The following is an 18,849-nucleotide window of genomic DNA, read 5'->3' as shown; positions in this document are numbered from 1 at the left end:
ATATTATTTTAATAAAAAAATCAATATATTAAAGATTATGTCATATAATAACTTAATTTTTAATTAAATCATGCTAATTGAATTATTATTTTTTAACATGTATCGATCCAAACATTAAATTTCAAGTCAATGTATTTGGTCGGGAAATACAGTACACATAAGACAACTTCAAATAAATTAACGAAAGAACAAAGTATTTTATTTTTATCAGTTACGATGCATGTAAAGTTTTTTAACATTGTGAGTAATTTACCCTCTTTAGTGGTACAACTTGCAATTACTTAACTCATGTGAGATAGCTATACAGTGTGCTCCCGATGAAATATACTATAAGAAGGGAAGCGATCATGTATAACAACCACCTCCGGCTACTTTGTCTGCTGCTTCCTGGTTGTGCAAGGTCCTTTTGCCCTACGCTTTCTTCGCCATTCCTGCAAACAAAAAGTCCCTCCTTGGTTAAATGTAGCCTAGTCTGATTCCAAGAATTAACCATAAACATTATTGCAGAGGTTAATGGATAGGATGAGAGAGTTCATTGTCTTCACCTTTGGCTTTGAGGCTGCTGGGGTTGTGTCCTTCTGTCAGCAGTCAAAAAGATCAAAATTTGAATTAGCTTGTAGCGAAGAAGATAATATGATTAATTGTGGTTAAATTAAGGTGGGGCTAAAAGACATGCCTTTGTGTTAGCTGAGTTTTAGGCATTAGGACTGGGGCCTCCTCTACTTTGGGTTTGGCTTCCTGGGTTGGAAGTGAATGCTGAGATTCAACTACAGCAGTTGGTGCTGTTTCCTGGGGTTTAGTTTTTGAAGTTGATGAAGTTTGCGTGGATGATGCAAATTCTGGGATTGGAACATTCTTTGCCTGTCACAAATAGGAGTAGATTATTCATTAGTCAGGTCTTATTTCCTTGGACTTGAGTTGCTTCATAATACTAACTGTCCACAATAACCCACCAAATTGTTGAATTGGAGATTGTAAAAGGCTTCGATATATCTTTGCTTCGCAAGCTTCTGTTCCTTGTTCGTCTGCCTCCAAAATCCATAAACAGATCCCATGTTCAACACTTTGTTTGCATAAATCTTCCATGTATAGCTGCAGGACAACATATATGATTAGTTACTGATGGAAAAGTTTATATCTGATGAATTTGGTAGGGTTGCGCATTCACCATTCATAGATGCGTTGAAGACCAGCTGCTGACATCTTGTTCCAATATTCAGCATCTGTCTTGCACTTCTCGAAGAAATCAGCTATCTTATTGCTAGACTCATCTCCGTTGTTGGGATCAATGTGGAATCCTGAGATCCCATCAACAAGAATTTCTGCTGGGCCACCTTGATTGGTGGCAAAGGTAGGCAATCCACAGTTCATTGCCTCAATGACTGTCAGGCCAAAAGCCTCATAAAGTGCAGGCTGAACAAAAGCTCCCTTTGTATCTGCAATGCAGCGGTAGAGCTCCCCATTTCGGTATCTGTCAGTTTGAGCTGCTATCCATCTGAACTGGCTCTTAAGTTGGTATTTCTCTATCAAGGCATGCATCTTCTTGATCTCCGCAATTTCTTCTCTATCATTTGATTTGGATGGATCAAAGAATCCTGCTACAACAACGAGATTCACCAAGTTTCTTAGCTTTGTATTCTTCCCGAACCACTCTGTCAGCCCCGTAATGTTTTTCACTGTATCCAGTCTTGCCATGGAGAAGATAATTGGTTTCTTCCTGTCAGCTAGATATCCACTGCTCCAGGCACGTTTAAATTAGTTTCAGCACATAAAAATGACTACAGGCCTTCTTTTGCTAATTATATTGTGCAAATGAAATGACAAAATCTTTAGAAGCTTGTCAAGATAAAAATAGGGAATTCATAGACCTACATATGCTCATGGTTATCCTCGTTGCTATAGAGCAGTTCTTCAATGGCAGGATGAAAAGAGGTTAGCCGCTTCTGTTTCTCGGTGTAGGGGAAGTAGACAGATTGGTCAGCCCCAGGGGAAGCAATGTTGAACTTTGGGTCAAAGACATTGATGCCTGACACAACACGGCAAAGTCCTGGCATGGTAAATGCCGTATGGCTTTCATACTGCCCTGGCCTAACGTTGCTAAAATTGATGCAAGTTCTTCAGTTGGCAATACAAATTATATTGATCAATAGGTCTGCATATAACTAATGATGGTAGGTAGAAGACAAACCTTCCTGCAATTTCTTGGTACGTGCTGGTTATGATAAAATCAGCACTATTCATCGCGATCATGTCTGCTGTGAATTGACAGGAAAAGTGGTACTTGGCATCCAATTCCTTCCATTTGACATCAGAATCTTCATACTTGGTTTTCTCCAAAGCATGAGCAATAGTCCCCTGGATTTACAGCAGGCCAAATTTCAGAATAGAATTAAATGGTAGATTAGTCTGAGTTCTTTATTTGAAATATGAGAGATTCAATAGATAGAGATCAGCTTAAACCAGAGTTATGCTGAGTTTCCGAGCCATTAGAGATGCCACCAAGTTCCCATCACTATAGTTCCCAATGATGAGATCAGGTTTACTGTCCATGTGTTCAAGGACCTTATCAGCAGCATCCTAGTGATTGGTGATGAGCCAGAGAAACATAAAAGATCATTACAATCAGTATGTGTTCAATAAAGAACTAACTGAAAATAGAAGTTAGAAAGCAATGGAGGCACATGCCTGAGAAAATCTCTCGAGGTAAGGGTATACATCGAAACGCGAAACCCACTGAGGGAGAACCCCTTTCTCTGTCTTGAAGGGGACCCTAACAATGTGGGAGTGCTGTGTACCGAAAATAGGTTCTACCTCCTGGTTGCACTTTGTCCCTCCAGCATTTGGTATAAGTCGGGTTACCTGTATGCATATAAATAATACAGAGAAGTAGCAAAGAATCATTCAGAATCCAACTCTTCAATTGAGTGCAAAAGATAAACCTGGGAAATATTCATATATCTGTCTCACCACAAGAATTCGAGGCTTCACACCAAGGCCTTGATGCTTTATCTTAAGTAGGAGTTCTTCCTCTAAGGCTCTTACTTGATCAAGAATGTAAACAACCTGTGTGCCACATATAAGCAGATCAATTTAGTGCACTGTTATAATCGATTATGATCGCGCCATAATTAGTAGTGTGTAGGATTGTCTTACACACCTGGCCACCAGTATCTGGCAATCCCAGAACATCTGACTGGCCAAAGTAGCCGTGTGGAGAGAAGATCACAATGTTGAACATGTTGGGAATCCTGCTAAAGAGCAATTGCAGTTTCATTGGGTATGGAGCTTGAAGTGATTCAGAAAGCAACCTCATTGTCTCTTTAACTCTTTCTGCAGTGTCTCCCCATCCCGTCTCAAAGCCCAACTCTCTCAGTCTGAATATTAATTCACAACAAGGAAATGAAGTTTTCATGGGATGATATCCTTTTATAGAGAGAGAAAAGTGTTCATAGAAATAAAGAAGTAGATAAATGACCTCTGCTGGAAATCCTGATATGGGGTGTCTTTCGGAAATGCAGAGACAACCACTTCAGCTACAATCAATGCTTCTTGAAGCTTGGCAACTGTATCTAGAGTTTGATTGATCATAAGATTCTGCATATTACAAAATGAGAAGCATTACAATTGGTTTCAAGCACTGGTTCTTCTAAGACTAGGACTGGCATATCATTGTCATCATCTTTTGCTGATGTTAGGACACCTACCTCTCCTTGATGGTTGAGCGCTAACAAGTAGTCGAGCAGAGGCTTTGCAGCTTCAGAGCTCCCACTGAGCTTCGATGACATGAACTTTGACATGTAGTTGACTCCATTCCCAATAGAAGAAGAAAGAGTTAGGCGAGGGGTAGAGAAATCCATAGCTCCAAAATCCAGTTCCAAAGCATTTTCGTTGTTCGCCCTGCACATTAATGTAGCAGTTACTAGAAGGAAAAGCCAGTTCCAAGATCATTCAAAAGATTTTCACTCGGACTTGTGCATACCATTTTTCATCAAAGACCATCTCCTTCAACTGCAAATATTCTGAAACGGAGATACCTTCTACGCTCAAATCTTCAGCATTCACCTTAACATATTCCCAGAAACCGGGATTCGGTCTTACAGCAAATGCAACAAAAGGTGGAATAACAGCTGCCTCCTGCAAGATGTCAAGATGAAAAAGAAACAGTAGTAAGTCCACAGGAAGCAGGCAGGTGAAGATAGAGAAATAGAATAGCAGAGAGATCAATCAATAACATATTATACCTGAGTGCAACTCAGGATGTAACCAAGTAAGCCTTCCAAGACCTTTTGCCTTTCATTCTTATCTTGTATTGATTCATCAACTTCATCCATTAAATGTTGGCGTTTCATCAGCCTTTTCCCAGGTGCAACAAACCTGTTTTATTTTTTCATTTTTTCCCCCCCGCCCCGGCGGGGAGAAATAAAAGGATACGTTAATTCCTCTAACGAGGAAGCATGCAATGAACTTCATCAGACAAAAATTGAAGCAATCATATACCTGGAAAAACATTTCTTCATGTGATACCGGCTCTGCCTCAAAGCTTCAGGCATGCTTTCTGTAATTGTTTCAGATCGCTGAAGAGCTGTTTGAGAAGCCATTTCAGCAGGACAACAAATGATAACAGAAAAGGGGTTTTTTTTCAAAAAACACAAAGCAACCTGTGTGTGTTTGTAAAAGGTGTGCGACAATGTACTTATATAGGGAGCTGGAAATGCTTAGAAAAAAAAGAAAGATAAAAAGGCTTTGGCTAGGGGAGGAGGAGGAGAAGAAATCTTAAAGAAAAGAAAGGAATGTGTGATTGACAGAGGAAGCAAGCTTAGATTGCCTTCTCTGCTTAATATCTTAAAAGTGGAGGGGAAGAATGATACAGTGAGTAAAATGCATGGATTGGAGAGGACTCGTATATTTTATGCTTTTCTTCTCCTTCCCAAAGGAAGGTTACAAGTTCTCACGTGACCTGTGTGTGATCTCCATGTTTCAGTATCTTGTTACTGTTTAAATTAATAATAATAGTTATTTTTCAAACTATTTTTTATTTAAAATTTTATTAATATAATATTATTTTTATTTTTAAAAAATTATTTTTTTCATTTCTCATGTTCTTTGCTACGACCGCAAGCTACTTCTTTCTTTGGATACTATTTTATTCCTTCGCATGGATGTTTGCCTATGAGAGAGCATCATTGGATAGTGTAGATTTGGATCATGCTTGATGTGATTTTTCTTAATTGATTTGAATTATTTTCTAGATCTTGATTTGGGCTAAATCGAAAGCTGATTATAAAACGGGATTAAATCTTGTTTCGATCGAAGGATAAAATTTCTATTTGAGTTTAATTTTAAAATTGTTTTTATATCACTCGTTACAATTATCATTCATTTACCAACAATAATTTTTAAATAACGACTTCGAATTACTTGAAGGATTGAGACTTCTCTGCTGCTTCTATACAATTTTCCAGTCCCGAGCTGCATAATGAAGAGTCCTCGTGCTATTTCTCGGCAACAATACTGGCTTAGCAGACGCCATGAACTGTTGTGACTGGGAAGGCCAGAAGTATCTGACAGCCCACATTCCCTATCACCAACTAGCTTTCTCAAAATCTTTAATCTTTCGTCTGTTAATGATTACCATTTGACTAAATTTGGAACCTTGGCTTGTTGGAACTAAATCCAAACTGCAATTTCCAGATCCATGCCGAGACAAATAGAGGTGGCAGGAAGATGACCAGATGTATGAAAAATGAAATCCCAGTTTCGAGAGGATTTAGAGTTTTAAGATTCAATGATATTCGATGCCATACACACAGCATGAGCAAAAAGCAGCTTTCTGATCACGGTAGGATCAGTGGCAATTTAAAAGCAAATATCAACTGGCCAGATGACACAAAAAGCAGAGCATAGCCAGCTTGATATTCTGCTTCAGAGCGGCCTCCCCCGCTTTCCGAACAGAACAGTTTCAACTAGTAAAATTTAAATGCCCATCCAAAAGTAGGGGATTTCCAACGATCCTAGCAGTAGAACATAACCCGCTTGACATTCTCCTTCAAGGCAGGTAAAGGCCTCACAGCAGCATTAGCACCAGGTCCACGTGTTGGACGAGGACCCCCACCAGCACCTCCACGACCACCAGCCATGCCACTTGCAATTGATTCACTGTCTGATGTCTCTGGCTCCATGTAGAAACGAGCTCGAAATGCAGCAAGATGAGCATAGTATGCAGGTGGCACTGCAACATCATAAAGCAAGCAAGAGTGGAAGTTATTAGTCTAGTACAATCCATGATTGTATTGACGTGAATCATGGGGGCGCTGTGTGTGTGTGTGTGGGGAGGGGGGGGGGGGTCCTTACCAATGGAAACAGATCTCGTGCATCGTGCATATCTGGAAGGGAAAAAAAAGAGTTGCAAGACCAAAATTAGAGCTAAAATAAAAATAAAAATAAAAATAGAATGACAAGTAAGGAAAGGAAACAAATCAATAAACTATCAAGACACATCATACTGTAAAATTAAAGAAGACATAAACTTACGTGTAGCAAAGATTGTTTGTCAGGGACTGCAGCCCATCAGCAGTAAACTTGTTCTCATCCCAAAGTACATGGTAATGAGCTGGACGGCTTGTGCCCTGTTGTTGGTGGCCATTGGTGAGAAATCAAAAGCATCAAGTGCTCTACAGCAATCAGATTTACACAAGGAAATGTGAATCTTGCGCAGAAATGCGAGTCTTACCTGAATCCCAGCGTGACTACACAAATAGAAGTCGAATTCAGTAGGATGGCAGATCTTCGAGTCCACAACAGTACCTACCATATGAAGTGTTTGGCGAAACATGTCACGCAAATCTAAAGCAAATTGGAACACAATTCTATCACCAAGCCAGATTTATTACCAGGCAATATATTCCCACTCCTGTCAACAGCATTGCGGTCACGGTGATCATTTGCAAACAGCCTTGTGTGATGACGCTTCTGAACCACAACAAATGTCACAGGAGGCTGGTAATTGGGCTCTAAAGAAGCACATGCCTGAGGTTGACAAGCAGAGAAATGGGAAATTAAGAGGGCTTACAAAATCCAACAAGATAATGACCAAATAGAAAAGAAAAAACCTAGAGAGCTTCGAGGAAAAGCAGCTTTACCTTACGAATAGCATCAAGCTCGTACAACAAAACTTGATAAAACTGTCCTTCACTGACACCATCTCTGGAAAATAATTACACCATTAGACATGGCAGCAATACACAAAAAAAAAACAGGGAGAACAGGATAATACCTGTAGAATATAATTCGCTGTGGCTTCTGCCCGGTTGCCCTACGGAAGGATATGAGAAGCTCCCTGCATTATAGAAAAATACATTCAAACCATCTAACCACAAACTATTCTTGGAACAGAGACAGATTAGTTGTTGACTCAATGGTCAACTAACAATAATCCCAACTTTAATGCACCAAAGACAAGCATGAAGAGAAAGAGAGGAAGTACAAGAGAGGTAAATCATACTTGATCATGCCACCAGACACTGTCCCTCGTACAGGATCCTGCCATGTTTTATATAAATCTTGGATAAGCTCTTGTCGGTGGGCTTGAGCACAAACCAGGCCAGCATATTTGGTAACCTCTGGCCAATCTTGCGAAGCCACAACCTGCACTCCAATTGTATTAATCAACCAAAAAACCTAAGCAGGTGAAAAAAAAAAGATGAAGGCATTCAGAAGCTGAAGATAGAAGATTTGCATACGGCTGCAATAGATGGGCTTGAGTCCTCCCCAGGATGAGGATGAGTAACATCAGCACCAAAAATAATAGTAGGTCGGTCGCTGACTAGAGGGATACGTCTAGATATTGCATCCACAAGTACTGTATTCCTTCCTCCAACCTTCACATTTATCTTCAAAGCCACATTAGCAAGATATTGCTTGCTCATTTTGAACACATGCTTTGTCAAACAGCACTGGGAAACAAGCCCAAGATCTGTCTCACAAATACGCTTCAAATCACCTGCAACAAAAGGAAAAACAAATTGTGAACTGCAAAATGAATTATATAAAGTATCTAAGAAAACAAACTTTTAAAAACATACAATGGTAAGGGAAGATTTATAACAGCTAAACATAATTAAAAACACGCCCATATAGATCTTTTAAACTGCACATACAATTTTCTTAGACTCTTAGCGTATTTTCTGAAAATAAAAAATTATGCACAAATATATTCAGACGCATATTAAAGCAGAGATTTCTTGTCAGAATTTTCCCTATAAATTTGGCAGTCATCAACAGAGATTTTAATTCGAAAACAAAACTGTTAGCATGAAATAAAAAAAAAATTAATAAAACTCGCCAATACCCTCTGATTTGTTAAAACAAAAACAAGACTATACAAGCATCATCAACCTGACTGAAATCCAGTCTCTTACCATAAAGAGAACCATTGTTGTCAGGGAGAATCACAATAAGCAAGTCAAGTTCCTTGCTATGGGGCCGGAGCTTGGTCATTGCTTCATGGTATCGATTTTTCAAAACCCTTTCTACATGCTCAGGACGACCACTGACAGGAGCCAGCAATGGCTCAAGAGCAAAGTCCTGTGTAAAAACACACAATCCAATGTTTAGAGATGAACAAAATTGAAGTCCAAAAAGAAATTGGAAGCAGATGCCCGAAGGAAATGTCCAAGTCAAATACCATGCCAGAAATTTGACACATTTGTGCAAGTTCATAGCAAAATCCTCGAGCCACACTGTCTTGCACATTTCGTGAAAAATTGACGCAGATCCAATTATTCACTCTTCCCCCATTGACCATTTTCTGCCACATGATGACAATTAACAAATTTAGTCTTCTAACTTGAAAGGAAATATTTCACACAATGAAGGTTAGATATACAAGCCCAAACCAGAGTACCAATAACCAGCCAATAATGAAAGAGAGTGTGCTTGTGCGCACAAGAAAGTTGCATTGATGCTTGTGATCTTGTGAGCAAAGATCCAAGTGAGCCAAACATCCACAACATGTAGAACTTCAAATAGTGTATCTAACATTACTCATTATAGACATATCTCTACTAAAGCCAACCACCATCCTCGCTGACTAGAGATGGTCCCAGGGCATAATGGGCATATCTCTAGCCTCCCTCCCATCTTTCCTCTTTTCCTACCACTCACTAACCACAATTCAGACAGACTACTTTCTAGATCTCACTGAGTTACAAACACATAAACTGGCAACTTCACATTTAAACAAACAGCAGGAGAAAGAAAAAAAGCAGAGACAAACTACAGATAGACCACAGTTTGATGTGAAATGCATATGGCTATTATATCAAGCAATACCTTATTCATCATATTCCACTGCCCAACTTGAGGAAGACAATCCTTCTCTCTGCCTGTGTCATGATACTTAAGCTGCAAAGACAAAAGGAAGCAACCAATGGACACTTACAACATGATGTAAAGTTTAAATAGGTGACAAAACACATAGAAAACAAAGACTATTTACCCATGGGGGAGGCAGAATGCGAGCTTCAACTGAAGCAAGCTTATCACTGATTTTGATACCAAACTCCTTTGCATATGGATCATTGTGGTATGCATTGTGATAAACCGTCTGCTCAAGCAATCAAGCATGTTAGGAGAATAATATTTCACAATTTGCTACTAAACTTTTAGGCATAAATAACTAACTAAAGGAAGCTCCTAACTCATAGCTAGAGCACCTCAAGTCAAAAGAAATTATGCCAACATTAGCACAATTGGCAATCCATATCCTAAAATATAAATATATTAACACTTGTTATTGACAATTAAAAAACAAAAAGGAACCGGTAATTTTAAAAAATAGTTGAGCATGAAAAAATAATTTTTTAAAAAAAAGCAATGCATAAAAGTTCAAGAAAGCAAGAGAACCATTTAAACAGAAGGACTAATATATACAGCCAATAGACTCTTTAAGTATCCAGCAAGGTTGTGCTCAGAGTACAAACATACTCACTACATTATACCAGCATAATAATCTTACCTGCATAATATCTTTCTCCCTTTCCTGAGGACGCTGGCAGGTCACCTTCAACAATGCAGTTATCTGTCTCTCGTTCAATCTTTTGGAGTACCTCTGACCCTCAACAATCTTGCAGACCTGTTTTCAAGGGATAATTCATAAGCAGGTACACCCATAAACTGACTACACAATGGAAATGAAGAAATATGTATTACCTCCATAGGCAAATAATTAGGTCTCTGTTGATTTCCTACTTGTAGACAAGGCCATTGAGGGTGTTGAATTACAAAACCATAGGTTTCGTAGAAGTACTCCACGACAGATTTCAGGGTTCCTCTTTCATCAACCGGGAAACTAGAACAGACAAAATTATGTCACCCACTAAGACCAATTTAGCGCGTCCAGATTCTAACAACATATACTTATCATAGAGTATGAAACTCACGTCAGCTCCCGTGTTGCCTGTGATGTTAAGCCAGAAATACGGTACTTTCTGCGCATATTTCCACGGTGTGTAACTTCAACTTTGACGCCTCTTAGTGCCTTTTTAATCTTTAAATAGAGAAGAAAGTGTTCATGTCTTGTAATAGATAAATCAATTTGAGAAAATTGAAGAGTGCAAAAACCAAGACGACATGTGTTATAGAAATTGTAGCAATTGACTAGTAACTGTTTTATAAAATGGCATATACCTCACAACTAGATCAGATGAGCCAGAGTTGTAATAAAAAAAATAAGACCAAAAGAACAAATAAATTCTAACCTTTACACGATCAGAATCAGACAACGGTCTAGAGGAAACGTCACGATTTAATAACTGAGTCACAAAATCAATGACTGGCAGTGGCTCAATGAAGGCCGTGGATGACATATCTGCAGCACAGAAAAGCCATTAAATTGCAAAGAAAATTCACTACATATTTGTCGAATTACAATACAGAAAAATAATCACACGTGCAAGAGATGGACTTTAACAAGACCCTATGTGAAAACAAATTTAATCAATAGAACATACCAATGTTCAGCGATAGTCCCATCTGAGTAGGACGAATACTTTGATAGAAACCACGCCAACTCTCCAAGCCCTCACCAAGTGATTGTCTCCTTCCTAGGTCAGGGGAATAAAATGATCGACCCACAGGACAATACCTACAGTTTATCAGCAACCACACTTTAGCATGCAGAAGTGACAGTGCACAAGTGAATACATTGGCTACAGGCTACCTAGCAGTAGGCAATTCACGCAGAACTATATCAAGAACTTGAAGGGCTTCCTGAGGCGCATCAGCTTGCTGTCCCCGCAAAAAAAGTCCCAAGTGGTGCAGGTCAGCACGAGCAGCCAATTTGATTGTAACTTTGAATTCTCTCTCTCTCCTGCAAGATGAAAGATATTTAACAGCATGGAACAAAGAAACAAAGCAAAGGCAATCACCCCATTATGATGCCACGAGAGAATATTAAGTTGGATAACAGAAAAAGTGCATACAATTTGGCATTTTGAAGTGCTGTTTCTCCCCAGACAAGAACCAGAATGCAAATCCCAGAGATTGAACCAAAAAAGCCCCCCAAGAATGAAAAACAGTACATGAAAAGAAACCATAAAAAAGCAGAAAATAAAGGAACCTTGGCCCGCCTGATCCATCATCATCGTCAATGAGGGTGATCTTGAAATCTTTCGCCTGAAAAGGAAGTGCTCCGGCAGTATATAGACTCTTCCGTCCATCATAAGCAGGAAGACGCTTTCCAAGATGAGATTCCCGGTACAGTTTAACCAGTTGTTCCATTACAGCTCGATTAACACCCCTTGATGTGACCTCTGGTGTTATGGTGACCTATTCCCATCAACAAAACCAATTAACCACATGCAACAATAATTGATGGAACACAAATTATCAACGGAAGATGGATGTAGAAACAGTCACTCACATCATATTGGTGCAAATCCTTATCTGGTAGCTCAGCAAAGAAGTGATTGGCCTTTACAATACACCTAATGCCAGTGCTACCTTTTCCTGGTCGAAGAGGGAACCTCACTGATTTACTTGAGGCTGGCAGCGGCTGAATCGCCTGGCTAGAAGAACCTTCTTGCTCAACAGATAGTTGCTGCAGCTGCTGCGATACAGTTGCTAGCGATGGCTCTGGTGGTCGCATCGAAGAACTTGCCTCAGATGGCGTGGGCTGAGTGGTCACCACAGCTGGATAAGGAGCTGGGGTAGCTTGGTGCAGCTCGGGTGCTGGTGGTCTAAATCCACCTGAAGATGGCCCTCCGCGGCCACCTCCAGGACGACCACCACCATATCCTCGACCTCCTTGCTGAGGTTGCCCTCTTCCCCGGCCCTGGTACTCAGGGGCTCCACCATATTGCTGTTGTTGCATCCCTCCCCGGCCTCGTCCACCATACCCACCTCCACGACCTCCTTGCTGAGACTGGGGACCCCAACCCCTTCCACCTTGGTATCCTCCTCCACCTCCTCCCTGTTGAGGTGGACCACTCCTCTCAGCTGGGGGCTGGGCACCCCGACCAGTATCAGTTTCCTGCGACTCAGAACTCTCACCCCCACTTTGAGGAATTTCGGTTCTTCTCTTCCTCACCATGATGATACCTACAAAAGCAAAACACTTCTAACATGAGTCAATCCCGTTAAATGATAGCAAATCTCAAGCCAAACAGCAGAAAACATAATAAGCAACACCTACAAATTGGACCAAAAACAAAAAGCAATTATGAAAAAGCAAGAACATTAAAGCATAGCTGTATAATTAAACTAGCAGGAGCGAACACTTAAAAATTAATTCCGCTCCGTAATAAAAGCTTCCCCGGACTAACAAGTAAATCGAACGTTAGCAGCAAGTTTCAAAACAAAACTCATTCTCAAGAAAAACAAAAACAACAGTCTTAACAGCCCCAAGCTTTCAACCATATACACGATAGAAATGATAAAACTACCCTAAGATTTCAAAAAGTAAAAACAAAAAACAAAATCAAAATAGACATTCAGTTCATAATCAAGCATTAAACACAAAAAAATAAACAAAAGAAAATTCCAGAGTTCGCTTTCGTAAACAACAAAAAAATGCCAAATAAAATTTAGGTGATAAGAACGCAACACTGATCATACAACGAGAACAGAAAACCTAGTTCGAAAAATCTACACTAAAGTCGCTCAATACTCCATAAAACCACTTAAAATCCTAAAAATAAACCACTACATAGCCACAGCGAAAAGATCTCGCCATCCAAAACCAGAACACTGCATTTCACAGCTCAAGGAGGCAAACAGTGACTGAAACCAAACAGATCTGTTTGAAACAAGTACGAAATCACTGAAAGCGGTCAAACACGGTAGATCCAGAGTCAACAGGTAGTGAGAGGAAGAGGAGAACCAGTAGCATCACCTGATAGCAGTTATCGGAAATCAACTTTTCGGTCACCGGAGAGTGAAAAACGACAAAAAGAAGGGTGACCGTACAGCACTATGAGCGCACTTCGTGTAGAGAGAGTGAGAGAGAAAAGATAAAATAAAAAAAGAAAGAAGAAAAAAAGAAAAAAGAAAGAGCTCCTTGTAAAATACCAAAATCTACAAAAATGGTCGTTATAAAGGAGAGGTTAGGTGTTTGAAAATGACAACTCTGTCCCTACTCTACTTTATAGAGAAGGGAGCAGTGCCAGACTGCTATGGCTTTTTGTTGCTTTAACATTTGACACGTAGATCCTGAGCTGGATGGTTTGAGATTTTTTACTTGTTGGGATTGTGTGACGTGGCAATTATTTTCTTTTTTATTTGTTTGGAGTTATGAGACTTCGTTGTTCCGGATCTTTATTTGTCGCATATCAAAAGGAATATATGAATTGATTTATTTTAATTTTTTGATATCGAGTTATATTTTTAGGATATAAGGTGTTACTACAGGGGAAAAAAAGGAAAATTAAAGCAAATATTGGGTGGTGTGATATTTTACATGGTAGAAGACGAATTATTGTTTTTATCTATTGTATGTATTTAGTAAAAAGTTCTCAAATAAATCATATATATTTATATATGTGTTTGTGTAGATAATGGGACAGTCGGAATAATTATATAAAAAGAAATAAAATAAAGAAGGCATCAACAATATTATCAATGTGAATCTTTACAAGAGGGGAGAAGGAAAAGATATTCCGGGCAATTCGGAGCTAAGGTTCAACATGTTTTTATAAAAATTTAAATTATTTTTTTAGTTTTTTTATAATTTTGATGTGCTAATATTAAAAATAAATTTTAAAAATTAAAAAAATATAAAAATTTATTTTGATACACTTTCGAGTAAAATTAACTGTTACAATATTTTCTAACATATTCTTATTAAGTTTAAGTGATTGTCTTGCATTATTTTTTCACTTGTGTGTTTACTTTTTAAAATTTTAAATTTATGATTTTTTATTATTATTTTCAATGATTTTAATGTACTAATATTAAAAAATCTAAAAAAAATTATTTTAATATATTTTTAAATTAAAAATATTTTACATCATAATAAAGAATTGTTTGGTGTGTGATAATGATTGTTTTAAAAAAACATTACTCGAAAATAATCAAAATAATTTTTTAATATATATATATATACAGGCACCTATGAAATATCGATTTCACACCAATGTATGATAAAAAAAATACAAATTGTTTCACATTATGACAGGTGAAAAAAAATCGATTGTTTCATCAGAAATCTCAAGACAGTAATTTTCTTAGTTTATAAAATAAATAGAAATGCATAATGTTGAAGTACACATGTCACAAACCCAATCAACGACTTTCTAACTTGGAAAAAATTACAGTTAACATACGCACCTATGAAATATCGAAACTGAATAACTGATTTAAGTAGATTTAGGGAGGCCATTCAAAAAAAACCAATTGCATGTGGTAACATACAGTGTTAAATTGATAATAATAAATTTGGTTATAAATTAAAAAAAATAAGGAGATTAGTTTTTCATTTCAGAGTAAACTGTGTAATAATTATTTTGCTATTTTCAACAAAAATTATTGACCTGGTTATAGAAGATAATATAATCTTTTATCAATGTTAATTAATCATTACTAAATTAATAGGAAGTAACTTAGAAGCTGTTTAGAAACGTGGTGCAAACCGTGTTTTCTAAAAATTTAATTTTTTTGCTAAAATTTAATTTTTTTGTATGTTTTGGATCAAAACGTTGATCTCAAAAATAATTTTTAAAAAATAAAAAAATATTATTTTGATACATTTCAGCACGAAAAGCATTTTGAAAAGCAATCGCAACCACATTTCCAAGCAGGCTTATATCTTTTTATATTTTTTATACATAATAAAATTATCATCTTATCCTTGAACTCAAAACTTGCTTCACTTATTACTAAATTACCCTTAAAAGGGGAAAACATTGAATTAGCATCCAAGAGATTTTTTTCTATTTTCATCTTGATCTTTTAGCTATGAATTGATTAAAAGGAATTTAATCTCTTAATAAATATAATATATTGTTTAAAAACAAAAAGTGACTAGTGCAGGCACCGCAAACATCAAGCAAATAAGAGACATTTGTGTTTTTCAGGCGGCATGTGAAGCATTTCCCGGCAACCAGAAGCTGCATTTCACAACAACATTGAAAGTTACTTGACGTCCTCTTCCTGGTAGTTAGGCATGTGTGCACAGCAGCGTAATGATGGACTTTTTTTTCTTCTCTCCCTCTATTCTCTTTCCTTGACTTGGGTTCCATGCATGCCCCTCTAAAGAAAATTTTGTGTCTTAGCAGTTTGTATTTGTATAAATCTTGGTTTTTATTTTTTTTACTATTACTGGTTTTGCTTTTAGTATTTTTTGAAGTTTATTTTGTTTTTCAATTCTATCTATCAAAATTTGATTTTGTTTAATTTTTGTATGAAATTTTGTTATGATTCCTTTTATTGCTATTTTTTTTTATCATTTTCTTGATTTATTTTATATTTTAACCTCACTCCTCGCTATTTTATTTCATTTAATTTTTATATTAGATTTGATGTTTATTTTTTATATTGTATTTTTTGTTTTGTTTTTAATACTTTTATTGATTGATTTTTTTTTTCAATCTCATCCAACGATATTTAGATGAATGGAGATTTTACTTTATGATTTTTTTGTGTTTACATTATATGAAGTAATCTTAATCTCATGATCTGAGTCTCGAGTTTCGAAAATTAGCATAATTTGACTTTAATTTTTTTAAGTCTATTTTTTTCTTTAATTTTATAATTTAACACTAGCTTATTGGGGCTTTGAGATTCGTGATTTTTTCCAATTTTCTTTATATGGGATTTTTTCAATTTAATGTTCTGAGTCTCGAGTTAGTCAAGTTAGTCGGGGCTGACTAAAGCTTTGTTATGGCTTTTTTTTACCTGATTTTTTTTATCTGTCTTGCATTTCATCATTTAACTTACCTAGGAGTTGACCTCTATTATTTTTTTTATTTTTTTATAAGGGGTTATTATAATCTTACGATTGAGTCTTGAATTTGACACACTAACTCGAATTAGTTTTTTATCCTCTTTTAATATTGATTTTTTTCCGGTTAGTCCTCCAATGTTTGATTCGTTATCGAATAAGGTTGCTGATAACTGAACTTTAGATTTTATGTCATTTTTCTTTATAGAGACTATCTCATTCTCATTTAATTTTTATTTTGTTATCAAATAAGATTATTGAAATATTTTAAAAATATTTTAAGTATTTTTTTTTATAATAGTGACAAGTGATTTTTTTTATTAATTATTGTTGTTTTTTTTATTTTTATTTATAAACATATTATTAAATTAACTGAATTTATTAAATCTAACGAATTAATTATTAGAGTCCAGATTTTGTTACAATCTAGTAGGAGTAAAAAAAAAAAAAAAAAGGGTTAGTGGGTTAAAGTGCGGTGGAATGGATAAAGTTAAGAAAATAAAAATGGGGAGAGCAACGAGGTTCATACAATCCGCATGATTGGCCACGACTCGTCTTTCACAAACACGCAACCCACTAACTTACTCTCCATTTTCCCTACTCGCTCCATCCACTTGACACCTGTTTTGTCCTCTCGTGACCAAGGCTGCACGTTCATAAATACCGAAATACCCTTGATTACTGTCATTTAATTGCTGTCGCCCATAATCAGCTGTCCAATCAAGAAAATAATAACAGCTAATTATAATAATCAAGGCGCGGCTTGGAATCTGTTATAAACGGTATTTCATAAAAAGAAAAATTATTTTTTAATTATTTTTTAATTTTTTTAATACGTTAATATTAAAAATAATTTTTTAAAAATAAAAATAATTATTTTAATTGATTTTTAAACAAAAACTACTTTAAAAAATAAATAAAATCATACCACAACACCCCTTTCAAGTATAACATAAAATTAGAAAGTTAATTTAATTTAATTTAATTTAATTTGGGTTTAAAAGTAGACGTTGCTTTCCAGAAGATTCTTTGTATATTTTGAAAGTATTGTCAACTGCTTCGTTAACAATCTTTTGGCTACTTCGAGAACAAGTAGGGAGAAAGTGGGTAATGGGCCTAATGGGTCAAAGGACTTAGGAGCTGTCGCCGTGACCACTTTTGTTATAGTCTGACCAGCTGTAGTTGTCACTAACCTTGGTTTCCGTGTTTTATAGCGGTGCTGGATTATTTTTTATAAAAAAATATTTTTAGATATTAAAATATGGTTAAAAATTTACATAAAAAATCTGTTTTGACAAATATATAATGATTTAAATTAAAGCTAGTCAATATAAGATATGATGTTAAATCCATAGCGCCATATTATATGATTAGAATAATTTAATAAAAAAATATAAAACTTTTTTTAAAAAAATATATTAAAATTTTAAATTTATAACTTACATATTAGACCTGAAATATTTAATTTATAAAAACTATGAATTTTAATTTTTAATAAATTAAATATTAATTAATGAAATTAAAAAAAACTTCAATCATACAAAAAGATTTTTAAAAAATAATAATTCAAAACATAAAAATCAAAATAACTATTACTACTATTATTAATAAATAATATAATCATTGTTATTATAACTATTATTATTACTACTATTATGATCATTATTATTATCACCACCACCACAACTATTATTATTTTTTTATTATCATCACCATTTTTCTTCTTCCTCATATTATTCTTCTTATTATTATTATTCTCACCACTACCACCATCAATAATAATATTGTTATTACTAATACCATTATTACAAATATCATAACTATAATTTATTATTATTATTATTACCACTATCAATACAATTATTATTATCACCACCATCATTATCATTATAATACATTACTACTACTACTACTACTACAACCTTTATCATCATCGTTGTTATTATTATTATCATTGAAAAAATAAAAAATCATAAACTTGATTTCAAGGATAAAATTAAAAACTATAACAACTTTGACAAAAGAGCCAAGAAAAACAATATGAAATCAAAAGAAAATAGTCCAAATTGAAATCATTATTATTATCATTTAAAAAATAAAAAATTATTAATTTAGTTTGAAGGGTAAATTGAAAGTAATACAAAATTTGACAAAAGAACAAAGGAAAAAAAATAAATTAAAAGAAGAATTACCAAATTGAAACATATTACATATACAAATTAGAAATCAAGGGTTAAATTGAAAACAAAAAAACCTTTCACAAAAGGAAAAATGACCAAAATACTAAAATCAAAACTAAAAAGAATGAATTTGAAATGCCAAAAATAATGAGGACCATAGTGCTTTTCTAGGGGTAAGAGAGAAACAAATGGAAAAAAAAGAAAAAGAAATAATCATTGACAATAAATCAACCA

At 35.6% G+C, this 18,849-nt stretch overlaps 2 protein-coding genes across 2 annotated transcripts; both read right to left on the bottom strand.

The window, feature by feature from the left end:
* Positions 1-177: 177 nt before the first annotated feature.
* Positions 178-4,815, bottom strand: LOC7454032 (sucrose synthase 7). The gene is made up of 16 exons (XM_024582208.2): positions 4,498-4,815; positions 4,242-4,374; positions 3,980-4,134; positions 3,705-3,897; positions 3,476-3,594; positions 3,158-3,374; positions 2,968-3,063; positions 2,686-2,859; positions 2,461-2,577; positions 2,189-2,355; positions 1,873-2,097; positions 1,169-1,735; positions 954-1,092; positions 677-861; positions 546-578; positions 178-431 (listed from the first exon to the last, which is right to left on the bottom strand). The coding sequence occupies exons 1-16, from the start codon at positions 4,596-4,598 to the stop codon at positions 287-289; spliced, it is 2,766 nt and encodes a 921-aa protein (XP_024437976.1). The 5' UTR covers positions 4,599-4,815; the 3' UTR covers positions 178-286.
* Positions 4,816-5,735: 920 nt separating this feature from the next.
* LOC7454033 (protein argonaute 1) lies at positions 5,736-13,559 on the bottom strand. The gene is made up of 22 exons (XM_002318302.3): positions 13,391-13,559; positions 11,921-12,597; positions 11,618-11,826; positions 11,219-11,368; positions 11,010-11,143; positions 10,758-10,867; positions 10,440-10,546; positions 10,210-10,348; positions 10,016-10,132; positions 9,497-9,604; positions 9,331-9,402; positions 8,684-8,806; positions 8,418-8,583; positions 7,740-7,999; positions 7,502-7,644; positions 7,274-7,336; positions 7,140-7,203; positions 6,891-7,026; positions 6,731-6,804; positions 6,532-6,626; positions 6,352-6,383; positions 5,736-6,229 (listed from the first exon to the last, which is right to left on the bottom strand). The coding sequence occupies exons 2-22, from the start codon at positions 12,587-12,589 to the stop codon at positions 6,012-6,014; spliced, it is 3,189 nt and encodes a 1,062-aa protein (XP_002318338.1). The 5' UTR covers positions 12,590-12,597; positions 13,391-13,559; the 3' UTR covers positions 5,736-6,011.
* Between the last annotated feature and the right edge of the window lie 5,290 nt (positions 13,560-18,849).

Source organism: Populus trichocarpa, chromosome 12 (assembly GCF_000002775.5).
Source record: "Populus trichocarpa isolate Nisqually-1 chromosome 12, P.trichocarpa_v4.1, whole genome shotgun sequence".
NCBI classification, from domain to species: Eukaryota; Viridiplantae; Streptophyta; class Magnoliopsida; order Malpighiales; family Salicaceae; genus Populus; species Populus trichocarpa.
Note: the sequence above shows the minus strand (reverse complement) of the source record. Positions and strands in the feature narration are given on the sequence as shown.